This window comes from Metarhizium album (assembly GCF_000804445.1).
Source record: "Metarhizium album ARSEF 1941 chromosome Unknown scaffold_3, whole genome shotgun sequence".
Classification (NCBI taxonomy): Eukaryota; Fungi; Ascomycota; class Sordariomycetes; order Hypocreales; family Clavicipitaceae; genus Metarhizium; species Metarhizium album.
Genome location: NW_024467577.1, coordinates 1,715,242 through 1,734,467, shown reverse-complemented (window position 1 = coordinate 1,734,467; position 19,226 = coordinate 1,715,242). Strand labels below are relative to the sequence as shown.

Here is a 19,226-nt window from a genome sequence, read left to right as displayed (position 1 = left end):
TTTTCAGGTGCTGTACTTGTGCATGCCGAGGTTAATGTTGCCTTGGACCAATCTCCAATCGACGTGCAATGAGATCCGGGCCGTCTTGGGATTGCGTAACGTCATTGTTGTGCGTGGGCACGACACGGGCTCTGTGTATCGCCGTGGCACCCGGATAGAGCGAGCTCGCAGTCAACTCCGTGGTACGAGGGCTTGCATGTTCGTCGCTGGTCCAAGCCTTTTTCAAAGGACCACATTCCACCCACTAGTCCAGGGACCTGGGTTGTTAGTGCCATGGCACCTGCCGAGTCCTGCACCGCAGAACTGAATCAACAGTTGGAGCCCAGCACATGTCAGCTTTGAATTCTCGTTGCCGGTGGAAGCCGTCACGGTCCGGTCTCAGGTACCCATGATATCTTGAGGCAATTGCAAAAGGGTTCGCACAGTCCATTCGTCGACTTCTGGCTTTTCTCCCATCGCGCTGGCTATCAATTCTGTGACCCGACGTTCAATAAACTGTTTTTGTGTGGCAGTTTGATCTTCGCTTGTACTGGAATAAATGCCATCGTCGGCGTGTATGTTTGGCTCGTCCTCGTCGATGGCATTGGCAGAACTCAAGCTATGCAGTTTGGATAGCAGACGGTCTCGACGTATCATCATGGAAGGTGTTCGGACATTCAACTGCGCAACAGCCATCAAGAGTTAGCAACAATGACGCTAGACAGGGAGTCAGCACCCTGGCAGTGTCAAGGGAGACTATGTGATACTTTCATACCTTGGCTAATAATGTTCCATAGCCAATTCCAAGATGGGTACCAATCACGTTGAGGCGACCTTTAATCCAGATCCGCTGAGCTTCAGTTACGTGATCTTGACTCTGTACGCCATTGAGGGCCCAAGCCAGGAGCACGGCAGCCATACTTCTCTGCACGGTGCTGTCGCCATGCTTTCCGCCGCCCTGCCTAGCTTTAGCTGACGACCTGTGAGGGTTGGAGACGTAGCCAAGTTGGTAGGGGACCGACGCAATCACGTCTGTAATAGTCTCGGTACAAAGTCTCGCAGCCGTGGCGTATTCCTGCGTCGAGCGGTAGTCCTTGGGCAAATGGAGCCACGCGGTAGCCCGGACAAGGACTGACAAGAGGACTATTCTCGACCAACGGGCCATGGTCCACACAACCGCTATCCAGGAGTCGGCGTATACGTCGACGCGTCCTGGGAATACGTCGGCATTGGCGTAGTCGTCGTGTGGCACGTAGACTTGCCAATCAATAGTCTCCCATCTAAACTCCTCCGGTACGGCGTCGGCCCAGCGAACAAAGTGTTGGTCAAGGCTGTGACACTGCTGAATAACGCCCTTTACCTGGTCCATGTCTTTCGGTGTCATCGAAATACTTGCCAGCAGCCCATTGGCATGAGCGTTGAGCTCTGCGGTATGGACACAAAACTGTTCGCATTGAGAAGCATAGTTGTCGTACGTGGAATCGGCCGTACACCAAGTAAACCCTGAGGCCAGCGAGCTGCCAGTGGTGAGCGAATGAATTATCTGTGAGCCGAATTCGGTCAGAAAACACCCATGTCTACGGAGTACTCCGTGGGGGGGGTGGCATGCTTCACGATCAGAGACCAACATACCATGAATGTTCGAACAGCAACAAACATGTCTGACCCGAGCTTTGTGTGGCGTTGTTTGCTTCCCCTCGCCTTGACGATCCGCACGGCGGCTTCTATGTGCGAATACCATCCTATCAAACTAGAACTTGCAGCCGTTATGTTCTCGAAAAGAGCCAGCAAGAGCACAGAAGCCAATGTCTCGTCCTGTAGGGTCTGTGCCGGATCCCACAATGCAGTAGAAGTCGCTGCCAGAGCGCTTGTGTAGCTCTCGAGAGCTTTCGACCTAAGGCGGCGACCATCGGCAGCCTGCTGGCTGAGCGACGCCATGGCACAAGCGTTGAAGACATGCTCGAACTGGGGGAGTTGAGATCCTTTGGCGGCAATGAGAGCCAGATACTCGTTGAAGCCGCGAATGATGCGCTGGTGTGGCGTGACAATGAAGTTGAAATGGAAATAGCAAGGCGCTATGGCCTCGGCAGACAGGTGAGGCTGCGATACAATTGCTCGATTGACGGGCATGTCGTCGAGATGTCTGCATACTGACCCGAGATCCGGTGGCATTGGTGTTTGATATCTCGCGGCGCTCGTGGCTGGGTCCGTGTCGTGCTTCTCGTCGCGCCGCTTCTCGTAGCTCCCATGGTATCCTGGACATTGTCGTCGCGATCTGATGCATTGGTTGCAGGTCGGCCTCGACTCGTCACACTAGGACGAAGCCAACACATCGGGTGAGCAACGTCCAATCCAATGTCTGTCCGGCGCTGGTCGACTTGCTCAACAAGACGTACGTACCTTGATTTTGCGAATTCGGCATGAGTGACACGCTCCCGACCTTCTTCCGTGATAAGGCATAACAAGACTGGACCACTCCGAAAAATGGCAAGAGTGCGCTCCCGCGACACGGGACGATGACTAGGGGAGGAGAGGGCGGGGGATTGCGCGTCATAACGCGAGCACAGGATGTCGCGAGCTTTTGTTCAGCAAGAGGAGCCGCCGTGAGTTGTTGGCGTCAAACGACGGGATCCGCCAATCGATCGACCGTGGCATTTTCATCCGCGCCACCACGGCGCTCCCTGCCGTCAGCCAAACGTTGAGCATGATGTGGCGGCTGCGCGCAGTCCGGGTGCACGCGCCCATTGTTGTTGACAAGTACTTGAGCAGCCGGAACAGCAGATCTCTGTCATGATTCGGCAAAGACGGAGGGGGCTGACCTCCAAGTGCCACCCTAGCACCGCCTAGTACGTAAGATCTTAGTGTGGGGCCTTCCTGGATGAAGAGTGGTTGGGGCATTTTCGGCAGCCGATTTGCGTGACCAGATCGAGCCAAATGGCTTTGGGAGCAACATTCATGTACGTGCTTCTGATGATGAAAATGGTAGATTTGTTGTTGAATGCGAAGAAAGCGGCTGTTATTGTTCAATGCAGCTGCTCCGCAGTTTCTTGCTAGCTTATGATATTTCAAGTCACGATCACCTCATAACGGACAAAATTACAACATCGCACCAAATTATCGCCAAAATTCGAGCGTATCCACGCATCCCTGGCCTCGTCAGAATCAAGCAAATTCCACATCATAGAATTCAGCACGTCTTTCTTTATCCACATCATTGTTTTCAGCATACCATTGATTCTTTCCGCCCCAAGAAACTCCCGGCAACTCACAAGCGCCTTCTTGACCTCTTCATGACCCGGAGCCTTCCTTTCGATCCAGTGATGTTTAGCCTGAGCGGCTACAAAAGCCAAGTTTATTATCTCGGCGAATTAGTGACGTGATAATCTGGAGCCCTTCTTTTTCTTACTCCCGATCGAACTGAATTTATCGCTCACCTTACAGGCGTTGTAGGCAGCCTCAAGTTATCCTCATTCTCCCATTCGTCGAGCTGACTCTGTTCCGTGTGCTAGGGTTACTCATACTAGCAGTATCGCCATGATCGCTTTCGTCCGAGAAGGGATTAAGCCTTGATGAAGGCCGCAAGTCATAAATCCTCTGTGCTGCAGCAGCAGCAAAAGCAGCCCCATCACAAGCCTCAATATGATACTGGCCGGCAGGAACGTCTCGTCGAAATATTTCAGCCCACGTCTCGAATGTGATATCTTCACTGACCGATAGGCCACTATTGATCACCCTAATTGCGATCCGTGCTGGTTCTTTCAAGCTGACGAGGTTGGCATTATCAGTGCTTATCAAGACCATTCCTGTTGTTTCGCCATATTTAGTGCCTGACTGCTCAGATGTAGCACGAAACGCTCTCTAGAAATTCCAAGATTTGTTTTCCTTCTTGTCAAGCACCGAATATTGCAATTTCGTTCTGGGAATTGGAACTCCAAGATTGGAATAAAGTCTGAATACAGCATCTTGAACGCCCTTCTTTGAGCTATTTAATCGACCGTCAATTGGAGTATCAAAAAGAAGCTGTAAAAATCACAGTTTTGTTATTCGTCCATCGGTTATAGCTGACAAGTGAGCTAGAACCCTCTTGTGTATTGTTGGCTCACAGGATATGGAATGCTGACGCAAAATGACGCGGCGTGATTGACAGGGTCAAAATTGAGGTCAAAAAGGTCTCAAAGACTACATACCGAAGTAGGTGATCGTAGGCTCTATCTTACTTACTAAGTCCATTCATGTTTGCTCGTATCAGACGGTCGCTATGCCGTCAAGTTGGCCAGTAGTCACTACTACAAGTGCGACTGTTGAAGCAGCACCTCGACTCGCCACGAACGATGCTTCGTGCATCGCATTGCCGGCAGCCCTATTGTGTGGCGACTGGAAAGCGCACAAAGCGCCGGAATGTTGGAATGAGTGAGCGAGCGCGGGTAAATATTGCCAAGATATAATAAGGACAATGTATGCAAAGGCTGAAAGTGTATCTCTACTAAGAGTATCGGGTTGAGGAATTGACGACTATTGAAGCTATACCTTCTATTGTATTGACAGCAACTTGCTTATACGTGCCAACACGCACACCTGAGCCATGCAGCTGCTGTGGCTAAGCTGTCAATGGTTCATCTCCGACGTCAAGGGTGCCTCGACAATCTGATTATTCCTGTGGAAATGGTCAATGCTACTTCTCGGTATATTGCGCCAGTTGACCTATTGGTACTGGTCTTTGCAATCGGTAGCTCGATGAACCCTTGATTGTCGCCATTCTCGAGACGAGAAGAGGATGTCGCACTAGGTGTTCCTCTCTTTTATCGGTCGAGAAGGCTTCTCTTCGGTTTAATCAGTAAAACTGTCGTGCTGACATGGCAAATCTAGCACCGAGGAACAACAGCGTCGCCAAGGACGTTTGATATATCAAAAGAAAATGAATGTACGGCTGGACATTCCAGGCTGAGACGAAAAACGCGGGTGCTATACCTGTTGAAGGGCTTTGTCGCCCAAGTATCGTAACTTGAGGAGGGGTGGCAGAGGCATATCGAAACTTGGCCATCTCCTGCCTGTGATGAGAGACCAACTGCATCAGGTCGTATCTCTGGCCAAACCGCATGAACCTAGTGCGCCGGTACTTGGGATTCTGACCAGCCGCTCTGCGCCGATATAGTACCTCAGCTGCTTCTGCGACTCTACGACTGAATTGAATCAACGACAACAGGTACACCATCGATCATGTCGCCGAAGATATTGATAAGTGCTAATCCACGCAATCATATCTCACTCAGACTGGGCTCATGCTGATTTATAACTCGCCGGCCAGATCTTTCTCGTTGCGAAACAGAATTACTTGATTAAGCTCATAGAGTTCATAGCAAACTTGTAGACATGGTTGGTCATCCGTCACCCCACCATCAGTGGCACATATCAATCACGACAAGGCCAAGACCGGTCAAACACGTATAGGGATTAGTCTATTTGTATCGAACTGAAGTGATTACTTTCGCTTTGTGGCCTTGCCAGTGTCGGAGCCGGTGGCCTTGCCCTCGGAGTTGACAACAGGCGTGCTCTTGTCCTGCCCATCATTCCGGGGAGAAGGCTCCTCGCCGTCACCGCCCTGGCCGAACTCGTTGACGCGGGTGTAATCAGTTCTGTAAGCCCAGCGCTGGTAAAGGTAGATGAAAAAGATGATGTCGTCACGGAAAGTCGCCAGTCGATGGAGAAATGGCATCTTGATAGTGAATGCAAACAAATCATCAATAAATGTGTTGAGGAATTTGTACATCATGGCTTTGGCTGGCATGTGAGCTACGCTCTTCAGGCGGTAGTTGATGTACAAGGACGGTACCATCATAAGGAAGCCATAAGCATACACAGACCCAACTAGGGTCGCAATGATGAAGGAATACCAAGACTTGTGAGAATCGTACACGAGAGAGTAGACACCGTAAGCAATCAGCAAAGGCGCAGCCACAACGTACATGTACTTGAAGGCGACGGCGTCATACTCCTTGGTCTTCTCTTCGGTCTCGGTAAGCTTGTGCTTGTCCTCGAAGACAATGGCGAACGGGAAGACTGAACCGGGCGCTGATGACCGGAAGCGCACGTCCACAACAGTCGTGACCTTCCAAAATTCGATGACAATGCCAATCGCCTGGGACCCGAGAATCATCCAGCTAGTGTTTTGAGAATTATCGAGTAGATAGAGGAAGATGACGGCCTGCATGAAGACGTTTGCCAAGATGGAGCGGACAGAAATGCCAACATTGTCCTTCTTTTTGCGGTAGTGGGCGATATCAGAGCCAAAGGCGAGCATCTCGAGAATGATATGTGCCACACTGACCACAGCAGTGATGCCCAACAGGATGGGGTTCGTATCAATGAAGATTTCCTTGACCATTTCAATCTCGGAACCATCACCGCCGGTAGGCAGAGAGTGGCCGAATGCAGCCTGGCGAGCGTTTTCCTTGGAGTTCAATTCAATTGATGCAAGGGTGCTGAATTTCCAAAAGGCCATGGTGGTCAGGTCTATGTGCAGGGGAAGCTCCTTGACCGTTTCATTGAGCACGGTCATGTGGCTCGCAAGTTGCCAAAAGTTGTTGACAAACAACACCGGGTCTAGCAAGAATTCAGTTAAAGTAGAGCCAACAGGGGGCGGATTGACTCACAGTACCAGCCATTTTGGCCACTGCCGTCACGAGCCCCTGTTGCTTCGAGACGAAGGAAGTGTTTGACAGCAGGGTGAATGGTGTTGAATTCCTTGACGCCCATGGCTGGGACAAAGGCAAAGCTGGCATTAGGGTGATAGTGATTGGTAATAATGGGACCGGTAGGCGCTTCCTCTTCTGGCTCCTCATCACTGGAACGGCTGTCGAGTAAGTTTCTCGTTTTGGCGACCTTCTTCTTGGGCAGATATTGGGTCAAGGGGTAGGCAAAGTGATATGCTTTGGCCGAGTCGTAGCCAGGCTGGCGGGGATCCAAGCTGCTACCGCTGAGGCCAACGTAAAAGTGGCCCCAGAGGGTTCCGTTGTTCTGAACGGCCTTGGGAACGGTAAACTTGGTGTCGACGGTGCGCACATCGGAGCTGTTGCTCATCTGGAAGTTACTCTCTCGCAGCACGACGTATTCGGCCGGGGTCTCTGAGATGGGTGTCGGGTTGAAGGACGGCGAAAGGGTTACTACAATGTCGACGTGGCTGTCTTGGGGCCAGATTGGCGCGATCTTGCGAGGGATTGGTCGGTACTGCGCACCCTCGTCAAGCTGACTAGGACGTAGTTCAAAGGCGGGAATTTCACCCAGGTTGGATGCAACCGTGATGGGTTTCCCGGTATTAGGGTCGGTCACCTGGACGCCTCGTTGGTCTTTGGCCAGGAAGTAGGAGAGGGCAAGATTGAGCCCGAAATATGCTGCACCGCCCATGAGAAGCTTGCTGAAGTTGAATCCCTGTTAAAGAGTAGCCTCGTGGTTAGCAATATCTCTCTCGACAGGACAATTGCCTGCGGACAGAGACACTTACATGCCGTTCTGGCGGTCGCTGGGGCTGGCTGTCGGGCTGCTGCCGGATGACTTGGTCAAGTCCAGACATGGCAGGATCAAAGACGGGAAGAAGAAAACGACGGGCTCGGGAAGTTTTCAAATGAGCGACGACTTTCGCCTCGCCACGGACTGACAATGACAAGGTCGCGCCGCGGTCGGTTGGTTGCTTTGAGTTGAAAAATCTAGGTTCGCCGGAGATTTCGACGTGTGGCTCGCCGCTCTCCCCAAATATGCGCCGCACCAATTGACCGCAGGGTAGCCGGGTGCTCAAGGTCTGTTGGTATGCTCTGCAAGGCCGCCTAATGGGCCCAAAGACATCCAAATACGGGGTAGAGACGACAATGTTGTACAGAACAGAGGATGAAAAGTCCCTTTTTTGAAGACTGTGGACCAAGAATAAACGTTACGTACTCTGTATCCAAAACGTAGGGACGCCGATCTCGGCATAATACCTGTTGGTCAGATATCACCACCCCTACTACTTCTCTCCGATTAACTACACTTCACAGCATGTGCTAGTGCTATTGCTAACTTCTTAACAGCAGCTCACCAACATTGTCGACTTGTCATGATGGACATGGATTCTCATTACAAGAGTGTTTGATACGTGGAATGACGCCAATCTGACGCGGCCAGACAGCTCGTTCCTCTCTTCTCAAATATAAACGATTGTCCTTGAAACTCGCCGTTGGAAGAAGATGCAAGGCACGAGGCATGTCCGAAGCACACCGACGCTTGCGGCCGGTACATAACCTGGGATCTCGTCAAAAAGAGTATGGTCCACATTTTGACCGCCAACCGGAAACGCGTTATGAGCCATCAAATCATCGTCCAGGGGTCTTCTCCACCTACATTGATCAGGCTTCAGACTTAGGCCAGGGAAGCCTCCGTCAACGACAATTTGTTGGCGTCCCACCGAATATCGGGCGTGGGCGTGGCCAAGTCATCGGACCTGTTGATTTAGTTGACGTCTCGTCATTTATTATTTCAACGCCATCCCTCGCCGTGGAGCCGTCCCGCGTGCTTATGACTCTCACCTCGCCGCTCGCCGCTCACTCTCTTTCTTTCCTTGATATTGAACAGCACAACTTCATTGTTGTTGCGCAGCTTTTTCCGTTCGACTCGCCAAGCCTCGACTCCACCCCTCCGCAGAAATCCGGCATTCCTTCCTTGGTGCCGTCTTGTCGTCATATGACTTCGTCGACGTGTTATGCACCGACTTTGAATCTCCGACTTCAGCTTCCTAGCAGCACGCAGCCAATTCGCAATGTCGTCCAGCACACACATCGCGGGCCGGAATGGCACTTCCACGACCAATGGCACCAGTAGCAGCACACCTCGTGCAAGGATCTGCGTCTTTTGCGGCTCCAGTGGCGGAACGAGCCCGGCACACATGGAAGCCGCCCGGCAACTAGGCAGAGTAATGGCAGAGAACAACATTGACTTGGGTGTGTAGCATCTACAGCTGTAGTTCTGATCCCCAAACAGCTCCAGTACCCTAATGTGTTCCCACAGTATATGGCGGTGGCACTGTCGGTCTCATGGGCGAGGTCGCCAAAACGGTCTGCGCCATCAACGGACCCGACGCGGTCCACGGCATCATCCCCGAGGCTTTGGTCAGATATGAGCGGGATGGCACGTACCAGACCGTCAACATCAACAATCAAGTTGTTCCCACCGAGTCCTTATATGGCCGCACGACAGTGGTCAGGGACATGCACACCCGGAAGAAGCTCATGGCAGAGCAAGTCTTCAACGGCGGACCCGGTAGTGGCTTCATTGGCTTGAGCGGTGGATACGGCACCATGGAGGAAGTTTTCGAAGTCATCACCTGGAACCAGCTGGGCATTCACACAAAGGGCATCTGTCTACTTAACATTGAGGGATACTGGGACGGTATTGTGCAGTGGCTGGGCAAGGCATCAGAGCAAGGCTTCGTCAAGTCTGGCAACGAGCATATTGTAGTTGCGGCTACCGATGCCGAGAGTGCCGTCAGGGCCTTGAGCAACTACAAAGTTTCTGAGGCTACTTTCAAGCTTGAGTGGGGCACGCAGTAGAAGGAATATATGTGCACTACCTATATAGATCATGTAGAAATAGTTGTGACGGGGATGCATTCTCTTCATTGGCGTTTCGTGGTGTCACCGATGTGGACCCAGAGAGAAGGGGGGGGTAATATGGTTGATGTATGCGCCGTCGCAATTCAAGCCGGAGCTCAGGGGAAAAGAAAACAAATGGCAAAATTCGCCGTGAGATCTGGCCTGCAACTCTTTGGATTTTGTTGCCCTGACCGCGGTATGCCGCCCCAAGGCAGCGTTTAGTTGTAATTGTACATAATGTAGCGGCGTGCTCTTGCTGTTTCACATCAGCTGAACCGTCTAGCCGTCAATATCCATGCCTTCCTCGCCTTCACCACTTCCTTGACTCTCGCCGACACTGTCAATCCACTGCTTGACCTCAAACTCCTCATACAGCTTGAACGGTTCGATGCTCTTCATCCCTTCCCCTTGTACACCGACCAGGCCGACAGATGTGTTCTCCACGGTCAGCTCCTTATCCTGCACTAAGCTCTCCCGCAGTGCCTTGAGACCATGCTTGACCAGCTCCTCTCTCGAGCAATCTGCAAAGGACTCGACATTGCGTTCCAAATATGTTCTTGCCATCTGGCTTCGGGCACCAATCGCAAATGCAACCATTTCTTCGGTCATTCCTGATGGCTGGAATTCAAACAAGTGAGGGCCCCGTTCGTCTACGCCAGCAACCAACAGGCCGACACCGTACGGCCGCTTACCGTATACTTGGGTGTTGGTCTGGGCTTTTTCGCCAATCATGTCGACGAGAGAGCGTAGCGGGATGGCGCGACCGTACGTAAGGCGGTGACCGAGACATTGCTGCTTCATGAAGTTGGACAGGACGCGAGCATCAGATGTGAGACCTGCAATGGCGATGCCGGTATGCTCGTCGATGGAGAAGAGCTTCTTTTGATAGGAGGACAGTTCTTCGGCGTTTCTCTGTGAGCTGGTTAGACGGTAAATGGTTGCATAACAGAGTCGGTGCAAAGTAGACCTGCCTTGACAGCGCAGAGGACCGCGTGGGTTTTGCTGACGATACCGACAACAACGGATCCTTGCTTCACGGCCTCGGCGGCATATTCAATTTGAAATATTCGGCCCTGGGGCGAACTAATGAGCGCTGTATGTTAGCTGATGATCATTACAACCAGCCTCGTGAGTGATGCTTGCTTGAGAAGCGTCCCTCCCTTGGGGAGAGGCGGGGGGGGACACACAATGTGACGGAGTCGTTGTCATAATTGTTTCTAAACATGATGGGCTATTCGACAAAGAGATCAGTTGCTGAAGCTGAGTTGATGACTGATTTGTGGTCGCGAGGAGGCAACTGATCGTGATATGCCGAGCTCAAAGATTGATTTGCGCCCATTGGCGTCGATGCGGCCAGGCAACCTCGAGCTTCGTCGTCGGTGCTAAGCGGGCAGCTCATGGCGCGGTGAGTGGATGCCGTGGATACTCCGCCTCACCGCCTGCCATCTTGTTTCCGTTATGACAAGTGAGTCGAGGTCACAGGTCACTGGGGTAGGGTAGCTGCATTAATCAAGCTCGTTGCGCAGCACAGAAACAATTGATACTTGATGGTGCAGTAGCTCAAAGGTGAATCATGACGTGAGATTTCCTTTGTGATTGAACCAAGGCTCCTCGATTCTCCTATGCCTTTGGCGGTGTTCTGCCAATGCGCATTGGGTCACAGGACCACGATTCTGCTCAATGAGAAATCCTGCATTAAAAGATGCACAACTTGCAAGACTAGCACGACCATAGAAGTTTGCATGATGTCATTCTTGTGAGTTGTAAAGAAACACCAACGAAGGTACCTACTTACCTTACAAGTACCTACGTAGGTACCTATAGGTAGGTACGGTGGTTATTGATTGGATTGATTGGGTAAAGTAATTAAGTCTCTACCTACAGGCTACAGCCATGTACAGCCGACCCAGTCATCAAGAAGCTCCTCTCTACTTGCATCATAACAAGGTCGACGGCCAGGACGCCGTGACCAAGGAGAAGACAGAGCTCAACTGCAGTGTTCTAGATGCCTGCCCCGATATGTATGGTTGTTCCCGACAAGTCATTTCGCTGAATGATGAGAACATCTGTTTCGCCAGGGAGGGAGGCGACTTCGTTGCTGCTGAGAACACATCCTTCATGAAGGCCGGACCCGACTGGGCTGGAAGTGTGTCGTCACAACAGGCTGCGTGTTCTGCGGAGTAACGATCGAATAAAATATTGTTGCTTAACAAGATGGCTGGGAATGATGTAGTAAATTTGACGCAGAACTTGTACAGTCGTCTCGACGTTGTGAAATCAAACGCGTGCGACGAAGCTCCATCAAAGCCGACAGGGCCCGGGATTTCCGCCCTCTGTACGGAGTCCCTGCTCCTTTTTCATCTTGCAGGTCGTCGGCCTCCACCCCCGTGCCATCTCACATTTACCTCGCCGCAAAGCCTCGTCGATGCTCCGGCGCTCATCTCGCACTACGTTGATATTCGCTGGGCCTCGCACATGGCGGTGCGTTTCACCATGCTGTCCACGCCTGGATACGGCACGGCCTCGGCCCGTTGCAAAACGCTTCACGTCCAGCTCCATTCGTCGAGAGCACAATCACGTCCGCACTTCAATCTTTGGAGATACCATCTACGCCTTATCCACGGCACATGGCAGGGCAGGAATTGCTGTGATCCGCATATCTGGCCCATCATGTTTACAGGTAGGCTTTTTCCGTCAAAGGGCATCGGACCTGGTTGACAACAACAAACTCCAGATATACCAGGGCTTATGTCCGGGCAAAGCACCACCCAAACCAAGACGTGCGACTGTGCGTACACTACTTGACCCGGCATCCAGCACTGAGCCCGACATACTGGATCTGGAAGCTCTCCTCCTCTACTTCCCCTCGCCCAAAACAGTCACTGGCGAAGATGTCCTTGAACTCCACGTCCATGGCGGCCCGGCAACAGTGCGAGCCGTCCTGTCTGCCATACCGAAATGCCGAACCAGCACGCGCATCCGCTACGCTGAGCCAGGCGAGTTCACCAAACGTGCCTTTCTAAACGACCGCCTTGATCTAGCGCAAATCGAATCCTTGGGCGACACTTTGGACGCTGAGACGGAGCAGCAGCGTCGCGCAGCAGTGCGAGGCAACTCTGGCGCGCTGGGGCGAACCTATGAAGACTGGCGGCACCAATTACTTCAGGCCCGCGGGGAAATCGAGGCTCTCATCGACTTCTCAGAGGACCAGCATTTCGACGAACCGCAGTCCGAGCTGCTGGGCAACGTAGCGAGACAGGCAGCCAAGATTGTGCACTCCATCGACCTCCATGAGCTAGGCAGCCAGCGAAGTGAGCTGCTGCGCAGTGGAGTTCGAATCGCATTGGTAGGGCCCCCGAATACTGGAAAGAGCTCCTTGATGAACATCATTGTTGGTCGCGAAGCGTCCATTGTGTCAGGTGAGGCTGGCACTACGCGAGATATCATAGAAGCCAGTCTCGACATGCGGGGGTTCCTGTGCTCTTTCGCTGACACCGCTGGGTTCCGGTCCAAGGGTGAGACTAGCAATGAGGCTATTGGCGCCGTGGAGGAGGAGGGCGTTCGACGAGCGAGGAAAAAGGCACAAGATTCAGACGTCGTCGTTGTCCTGGCATCTGTGGAATCAGGGCCGTCTGGACCGTTCATCCATTTCGACAAGGAGACGTTGGCCCTCGCGGCTGGAGCACAATCATCTCTCGTCATTGTCAACAAGAAAGACGCAGTCGACGGAGATACGCTCTCCGGCCTGCTCAAACAGTTCCGTCGACTAATTCACGACAAGTATGCTTCTCTGCCACGGGAACCAATCTGCATATCCTGCAAAGAAGACAACTCCAGGATCAAGGATAGCGGCATCCAAAACGTCGTCGACGCACTGGTGTCCTTGTTTTCCCAATTGACAGACATGCCGCCCGACATGCGGGATCTGCTAGGTGTTACTGAACGACAGCGCCAGTTACTCACCAAATGTAGGGGCCATTTAGAAGATTTCATGGATGAAGCGTCACCGCATGAGGATGGGCACGATTCAGACATTGTCCTCGCAGCCGAGTATCTGCGCTACGCTGCCGACTGTCTAGCTAGAATCACCGGCAAAGGCGAGGCAGGAGACGTAGAGGACGTATTGGGCGTGGTTTTCGAAAAGCATGTGCCCCTATCTTTCACGTGGACGTTGCCGATGGCTAACAAATCCAGGTTCTGCGTGGGTAAATAATAACCAGCATATGCACTATTTATGATACCGCACGATGTGAAGAAGAGATGTATTGTGTCCAGCACATGCCTCTAGCATTCCTTATCCGGGTACCCCCTGCGAAGGGGAAATCGTACCCGTGATCTGTCAATGCATTCTATATCCTTTTCCTCTCAAATGTGAGACTGTCTATGCGCCGTTCTATGTGTCCGCGATGGCAATGCTAAAGCTATCCAGATATATGCAAACGTTCTATTCCCTTCACCCCCAAAGAGCAAGTTTCCAGCATGTGTTCGATACATTGATAGATTATTTGCGACGGTGAATGTCGCCATGTCGGATGGATGGCTCTTATCGACGATCCTCGTCGTCGCTTGGGGCGGTTCCGGGTGCGCCACTGACAATGTTGTATCCCGAGCGACCGTAGTTGACGGGTTCGAAGACGGTTGAGGCGGCCATCTTGGTGAAGAAGCGGAGTGTGAGAGTACCAAGTGTGAATGCTTTCTTTCTCCTTTATTCCTTCAGAATGTGTCCAGTAGACGTGTAGTTGTAGTTGAAGCGTGCGGATATATGTGATTGGTACAACAGATTGTCAGGTACGCTGGGGCGTGATGATGCCAAGGCAGTGTTTGTATATTGAAGAATATGTGAGGAAGTGGTAATGTCTTTCAGACGCTGTCTTGCGAGGAAGAGAAGGCTCATGTCATGACACGGCATCCATCCATCTTATATACTGTTCCGAAAACACCCCGACATGCTCACCACAGAGCCCATGGCCACGAGGCAATCGGCCCCCAAGAAGGCCTTCCGGCCTTTCGCGAAAACGACCACGATTCACACGTCTTGACGGACGGTAGGGCTGAGGGAGCCTGGCTTTCTCAGCGGCCCCCAATATTTCTGGGTCCCCAACGTGAGCCAGGCCATGACTAGACCAAGACAACGTGGCTTCCAGGGCGCATATCTGACGCGTGAGTCCAGTCTGACCAGTAATTCGGTACGGAGTGAAAGTCACCCTTGTCACGGCCCAATCGGTGCCGACGAAATCCCCTGCAAGCAAACCGGCCCACGGTGCCTGCGTATTCAGCCGTGACACAAGGCTGTTTCCAGGCATATTTTCCGACGGCCGATGCAATGTGCGTCAGGGGCATGTACGCAGAAAAGATGCAGAAGCAGAAGAAGAAGTGGAACAGGAGGGAAGAAGAAAGAATATGTAAGCCGAAGCTTCGTCCAGAGCGCCAAGATCCACGCTCAGAGACAAGCTTGAAAATGCCATTTCGTTAGGCAGCCAGTCCCACGTCCATGTCATGACGAAATCTGATGCTGTGCCTGCTCTACGTGTAAGCTCTTGCCTGCGTCGCCATGTCCTAGGAGCCCACGAAGTCTTGGGGGGACTAATCAGAGGCACAAAATAGTAGCCACCGAGCGTGCCAATGTTGCTCAAACCGACATCAAGAGCCTCCTCCGTGTCCAATGACCTCGTTCATGGACACCCGTGGCGTCGCAGAACAAGGCAAGCCGCAGAACGGCAATAGAATCCTTCGGAGTGCCTCTAACGGGCCGGCCGAGGCCAGAGACCGACTTTGTCCATGTCATGGAGAGAGAAAAAATGGCCCCTCATGTGTCAGACAGCGTTGCACCAAAACGTGGCCTTTGCCAGGCACCCGCTGCTCTCGTTTATGATCACAATAAGTGCACAATTCGGCACGGTGATGCATTCGACTTTTTCTCTCTTTTGTGTGTGCGCGCGCGTGTGCGTCAGTGCAGAAGGAGCTGGCCAGATGCGGCAAGCTCAGACTCATTACACCGATCGACAATGTCGGTGTATATGACTCTTCGTACTGTTGATTGGCCGACTTTTCATTCACCTTCGCAAATTTTTCAAAACGGATAAATGGCATTTCGGTGGCTCGGCAGCAAACCCTCGACGAAGCTGGTTGCACAAACTTTGTCAAAATGGTAAGCTGATTTGTCAAGACGGTCAACGGCAAAAAAACGTCATTACGACTCATCATCCGATTTCTGTCCACCGTCTACTCCGGTCCGCAAGCTCACCGTCTATGTGACTCTCATCTACAGCTCATCCCGACCGTGTTGGCTCAAATCATCCATTGCCATAATCTTCACCACCAGACTCGTCCAGCCGGTGAAGTGCTGCGTTCTTTGTCCAGCTCCAGTTTCGGGGTTGTATTGCTCCCATGCGAATCCCGTCTCCCTCCAGCTGTTGTATACTGTGTCCACGAGATTCTTTCGGAGCTTCTTGTACATTTCGCGTGCCCTGCTTCGGTACGGACCCTCTTGCTTTGCGACACTCTAATACGACTGTCGGTTAGCCCGTCATGGTTCGGTGCCCAAGAAGGAATGTTCCCTGTCACTGTGGCATATTAAGCTCACCTGCAGCTGCTTGACTATCATGTAGTTCATAGGCATCCAGATTGGACTGCGCCAATAATTCTCGCCTGTTCCATAAAATTCATCCTGCTTGCTGAGGCTGCGGATACCGTGCGGACTCCAGAGCTCTTCCTCGTCGGCGATCAGGTCCAGGGTCTTGCCGAGCTTCGGGTCGCTTGGCTTGAGCAGCCCTACCATGAAAGGGAACAGTGACACGTAACCCTTGTGGCAGACAAGTTGGTGTTCCTCAAAAGCATCGATTGTGGCATCGCAAAAGCATCCGTCCTTTTCTGACCAATGCAAATCGTTGAGATTATGTTCGATTGCATCCAAGTTCTTCGCCAGATCCGCCACATCTTCCTCCATCTCAAGGGCTTCGGCAACGTTCTTCAGCGACTTTGTCATCAAACCAACCCACGACATGAGGTCGACGTGCAGCTCCCCAGGGTGTGGTGGCTGTGGGCGTGGATAGTCGTCCAGTCCACTCGTCAAGATATGTGACTCGGATCTCCCTCGCCACCTGTAGCCCTCTTTTGACGAATACGCCGCCCGGTCGTAGCCCTTTAAATCTCCGCGCTGTGTTTTGCGGAACCAGTTATATTGTCTCTTCAGGAGAGGGTAGATCTTTCGAAGATAATCCTCACCCAGCTCCACATTGTCCAAATGTGCCGTGTGCAGGGAGTGTTTCCTTTCTTGCGCCAACTTCTCCTTACCTGACGGTTGCGTGCCGTTGGTCTTGCGGAGGCGCTCCATGAACTCCTCGATCACAAGAAAGAGCGTGGGCGGGTTGGCATAGTGTGGATACTGAACTTGAAACTCCGCGGGAACCTTGGTGCGAGCTTCCGGGCCAAGAATCTGCTCTCGGGGAATCCAGCCATCCTCATCCATCGTGTTATACCAGCTCGTAATTACCTCGAGCGTCAAATCAATGTCCCAATCGGCAATCGGAATCAGGTGAAATCCTTCATCCCAAAGAAAGCCCCGCGGGAAGAAGGGCCGGGAGGGGACACTAGTGAACAGCTCATACGGTCCTTCGAGTGTCTGTGCTTGACGTTCTCTGGCCTCACGAGTTTCCTCCCAAAAGCCCTCATTCTCCTCCTCGTATTCTGGCGCATACGATCGATCAATCATCTGCTTTCCGTGAAAGTATCCTACACCACCCAGAAGGTTGGAGAACATGTTTTTGGCGAATTGCTGGTACTTTTCGGTCTTGAACGGTGTCTTAAGCTCAAAGATGCTCGGAAACCTATCTGCAAAGGCGTTGGATGTACTTGCGATGGCTTCTGTGACATCTTCCTTGGTCAACTCCTTGCCGGTAGACGCAGATGAGAAAATGACGTCAAACTCAAATGAGCCCTCATATGTTCTCTGAGTAATATGCGAGTTACCCTTTCCAGGCCGGTGTGCCATGCGATAGACCTGCCATGCAGGTGGGGGGTTCTCCATGCCGTACTCTTCCTGCACGGCCATAGCTGCGGGTTGCAGCTTTTGGAACAGCAAAGGCACGGCCTGCCAGATGGCGTCGTCCGAAACTTCAGCGCTATGCACCAAAGTAACATCACCAGGTCGAGAAGTGGAAATCTCATGGTTCCCAGCGGGATGCTTGCCACTGCCTTCGGCGACAACAATCTTGTAGTCACCTAAAGCCTCCGAGTTTCCAAGGAACGTCGCATCGCCCCTATATCCGAGTTCGTCGCCTTCACCTTGTGGCACGAGCTCGCCTTTCCCCTCTTGTGCGATGTAGTAGTAAACGACAGTCTTATGGTCCGCAGGCGCATTCTCATGAAGTTGACCCTTGATCCTGACAGCCCAGCTGCCACCATTGCTTCCACCAGGGACTTTGATAAACGACGTTGTAATGTCAATCTTGTTGCCTTCGTCGTGAATGGTTTGAATGCCACCACTTCGTGCGTCGTACTCGTCCCATCCGTAGCCATGAATGTCTTCGCCTTGTTCGCAAGTATATCTCAGTCCTGATTGTTGTTAGCACGCAACTATCAACGAAATCGGGCATGGTTCCTCACCATCCTTAACGTCGTTGTACTGTTCGATTCTCCCCCACATCAACCCCGTCCACAAACTTTCTGGAATCCTAGAACGGACACCAAAATATAGGTTGGGCTTATACGGCCCCCAGAACAGGCTTTCGTTGTTTTGGCGACTAGTCTCGCCAGTCAGAACCGAGAAATCACCCGTGGCAGCTGTTCCAGTGGACAGGGTTGCTGCCACAGCCGCCGCCAACTGGATGAATCTGCTCATATTATCGAAATCGTATCGTCCATGAACAGACCGTGGGAGGGGTAACGAGATGGCGTCTTATCCAGAATGCCTTGTCATCAGATGGCGTAGGACCGCACACTTCAAGACCACGTTCGCCGATGAGTCGGAAGGTTGTTGGTGGGTTAGGCTCGTGGCGCAAGGAGCTTGGGGCGTGTGGGGAAGCCGCTCGGGTGTCCGGGAGAGCAACTTGCCACGCCCCTCCTCAACCACAACAACAACCTTGGCATCTTTTCAACATCGCATTGTTCTCGGCCACTTGATACAAGCCCTCCTGAACCAAAACTTTTAATTAAAACATGAGCGACTCTCGTCGCCTTCGCCGGCCAGACAGCCGCCAAATGTGGGACGAGTCGGACCGCCCACACCGACCACGCGACCGAGACCGCTTCGATCGCGAAAGGGACAGAGACAGGGACAGAAAGGACTCTGATCGTCTGCGCCGCCGGTCTAGATCTCGGGGGAGAAGGGATGGTTACAATGACCTCTCTAGATCCCCAGATAGGCGCTACAAAGATCGCGGCAACCGTGGCGGGGTCCGCAGCAGTCTGGACAGATCCCTTAGAGATTCTCGTCTGTACGATGACCGAGAGAGAGACCGACAAGATGCTCGTCGAAGATCCGCATCGCCCACTAGCACCAGCCCGCCGCCTTCAACTCTACAAACCCGTTCCCGCTCCGATAAACCATCCCATGCTCCTGCATCTAGCCGTCGTTTCAGTCCCCCGCCCCACGGCCAGTCCCGGGACGACACTTCCCCCACGAATGAAGAT

At 52.4% G+C, this 19,226-nt stretch overlaps 6 protein-coding genes across 6 annotated transcripts; 2 read left to right on the top strand and 4 right to left on the bottom strand.

Annotated features, from left to right (window-relative positions):
* Positions 1–378: 378 nt before the first annotated feature.
* MAM_02285 (negative acting factor) lies at positions 379–2,401 on the bottom strand (the record flags this gene model as incomplete). Its single annotated transcript, XM_040821084.1, has 4 exons — positions 379–660; positions 755–1,522; positions 1,612–2,234; positions 2,380–2,401. 4 exons carry the CDS (start codon positions 2,399–2,401, stop codon positions 379–381), a joined length of 1,695 nt encoding a protein of 564 aa, XP_040681427.1.
* A 3,057-nt stretch (positions 2,402–5,458) lies between these two features.
* On the bottom strand, positions 5,459–7,546 carry MAM_02284 (Cleft lip and palate transmembrane protein 1; the record flags this gene model as incomplete). Its single annotated transcript, XM_040821083.1, has 3 exons — positions 5,459–6,579; positions 6,630–7,404; positions 7,478–7,546. The coding sequence occupies 3 exons, from the start codon at positions 7,544–7,546 to the stop codon at positions 5,459–5,461; spliced, it is 1,965 nt and encodes a 654-aa protein (XP_040681426.1).
* Positions 7,547–8,764: 1,218 nt separating this feature from the next.
* Positions 8,765–9,554, top strand: MAM_02283 (lysine decarboxylase-like protein; the record flags this gene model as incomplete). Its single annotated transcript, XM_040821082.1, has 2 exons — positions 8,765–8,945; positions 9,013–9,554. 2 exons carry the CDS (start codon positions 8,765–8,767, stop codon positions 9,552–9,554), a joined length of 723 nt encoding a protein of 240 aa, XP_040681425.1.
* A 321-nt stretch (positions 9,555–9,875) lies between these two features.
* On the bottom strand, positions 9,876–10,821 carry MAM_02282 (Proteasome, subunit alpha/beta; the record flags this gene model as incomplete). The annotated part of the gene is made up of 3 exons (XM_040821081.1): positions 9,876–10,508; positions 10,604–10,679; positions 10,784–10,821. 3 exons carry the CDS (start codon positions 10,819–10,821, stop codon positions 9,876–9,878), a joined length of 747 nt encoding a protein of 248 aa, XP_040681424.1.
* A 668-nt stretch (positions 10,822–11,489) lies between these two features.
* MAM_02281 (GTPase family protein) lies at positions 11,490–13,809 on the top strand (the record flags this gene model as incomplete). The annotated part of the gene is made up of 2 exons (XM_040821080.1): positions 11,490–11,617; positions 12,414–13,809. 2 exons carry the CDS (start codon positions 11,490–11,492, stop codon positions 13,807–13,809), a joined length of 1,524 nt encoding a protein of 507 aa, XP_040681423.1.
* A 2,049-nt stretch (positions 13,810–15,858) lies between these two features.
* Positions 15,859–18,435, bottom strand: MAM_02280 (glucosidase I; the record flags this gene model as incomplete). Its single annotated transcript, XM_040821079.1, has 3 exons — positions 15,859–16,098; positions 16,180–18,149; positions 18,201–18,435. 3 exons carry the CDS (start codon positions 18,433–18,435, stop codon positions 15,859–15,861), a joined length of 2,445 nt encoding a protein of 814 aa, XP_040681422.1.
* Between the last annotated feature and the right edge of the window lie 791 nt (positions 18,436–19,226).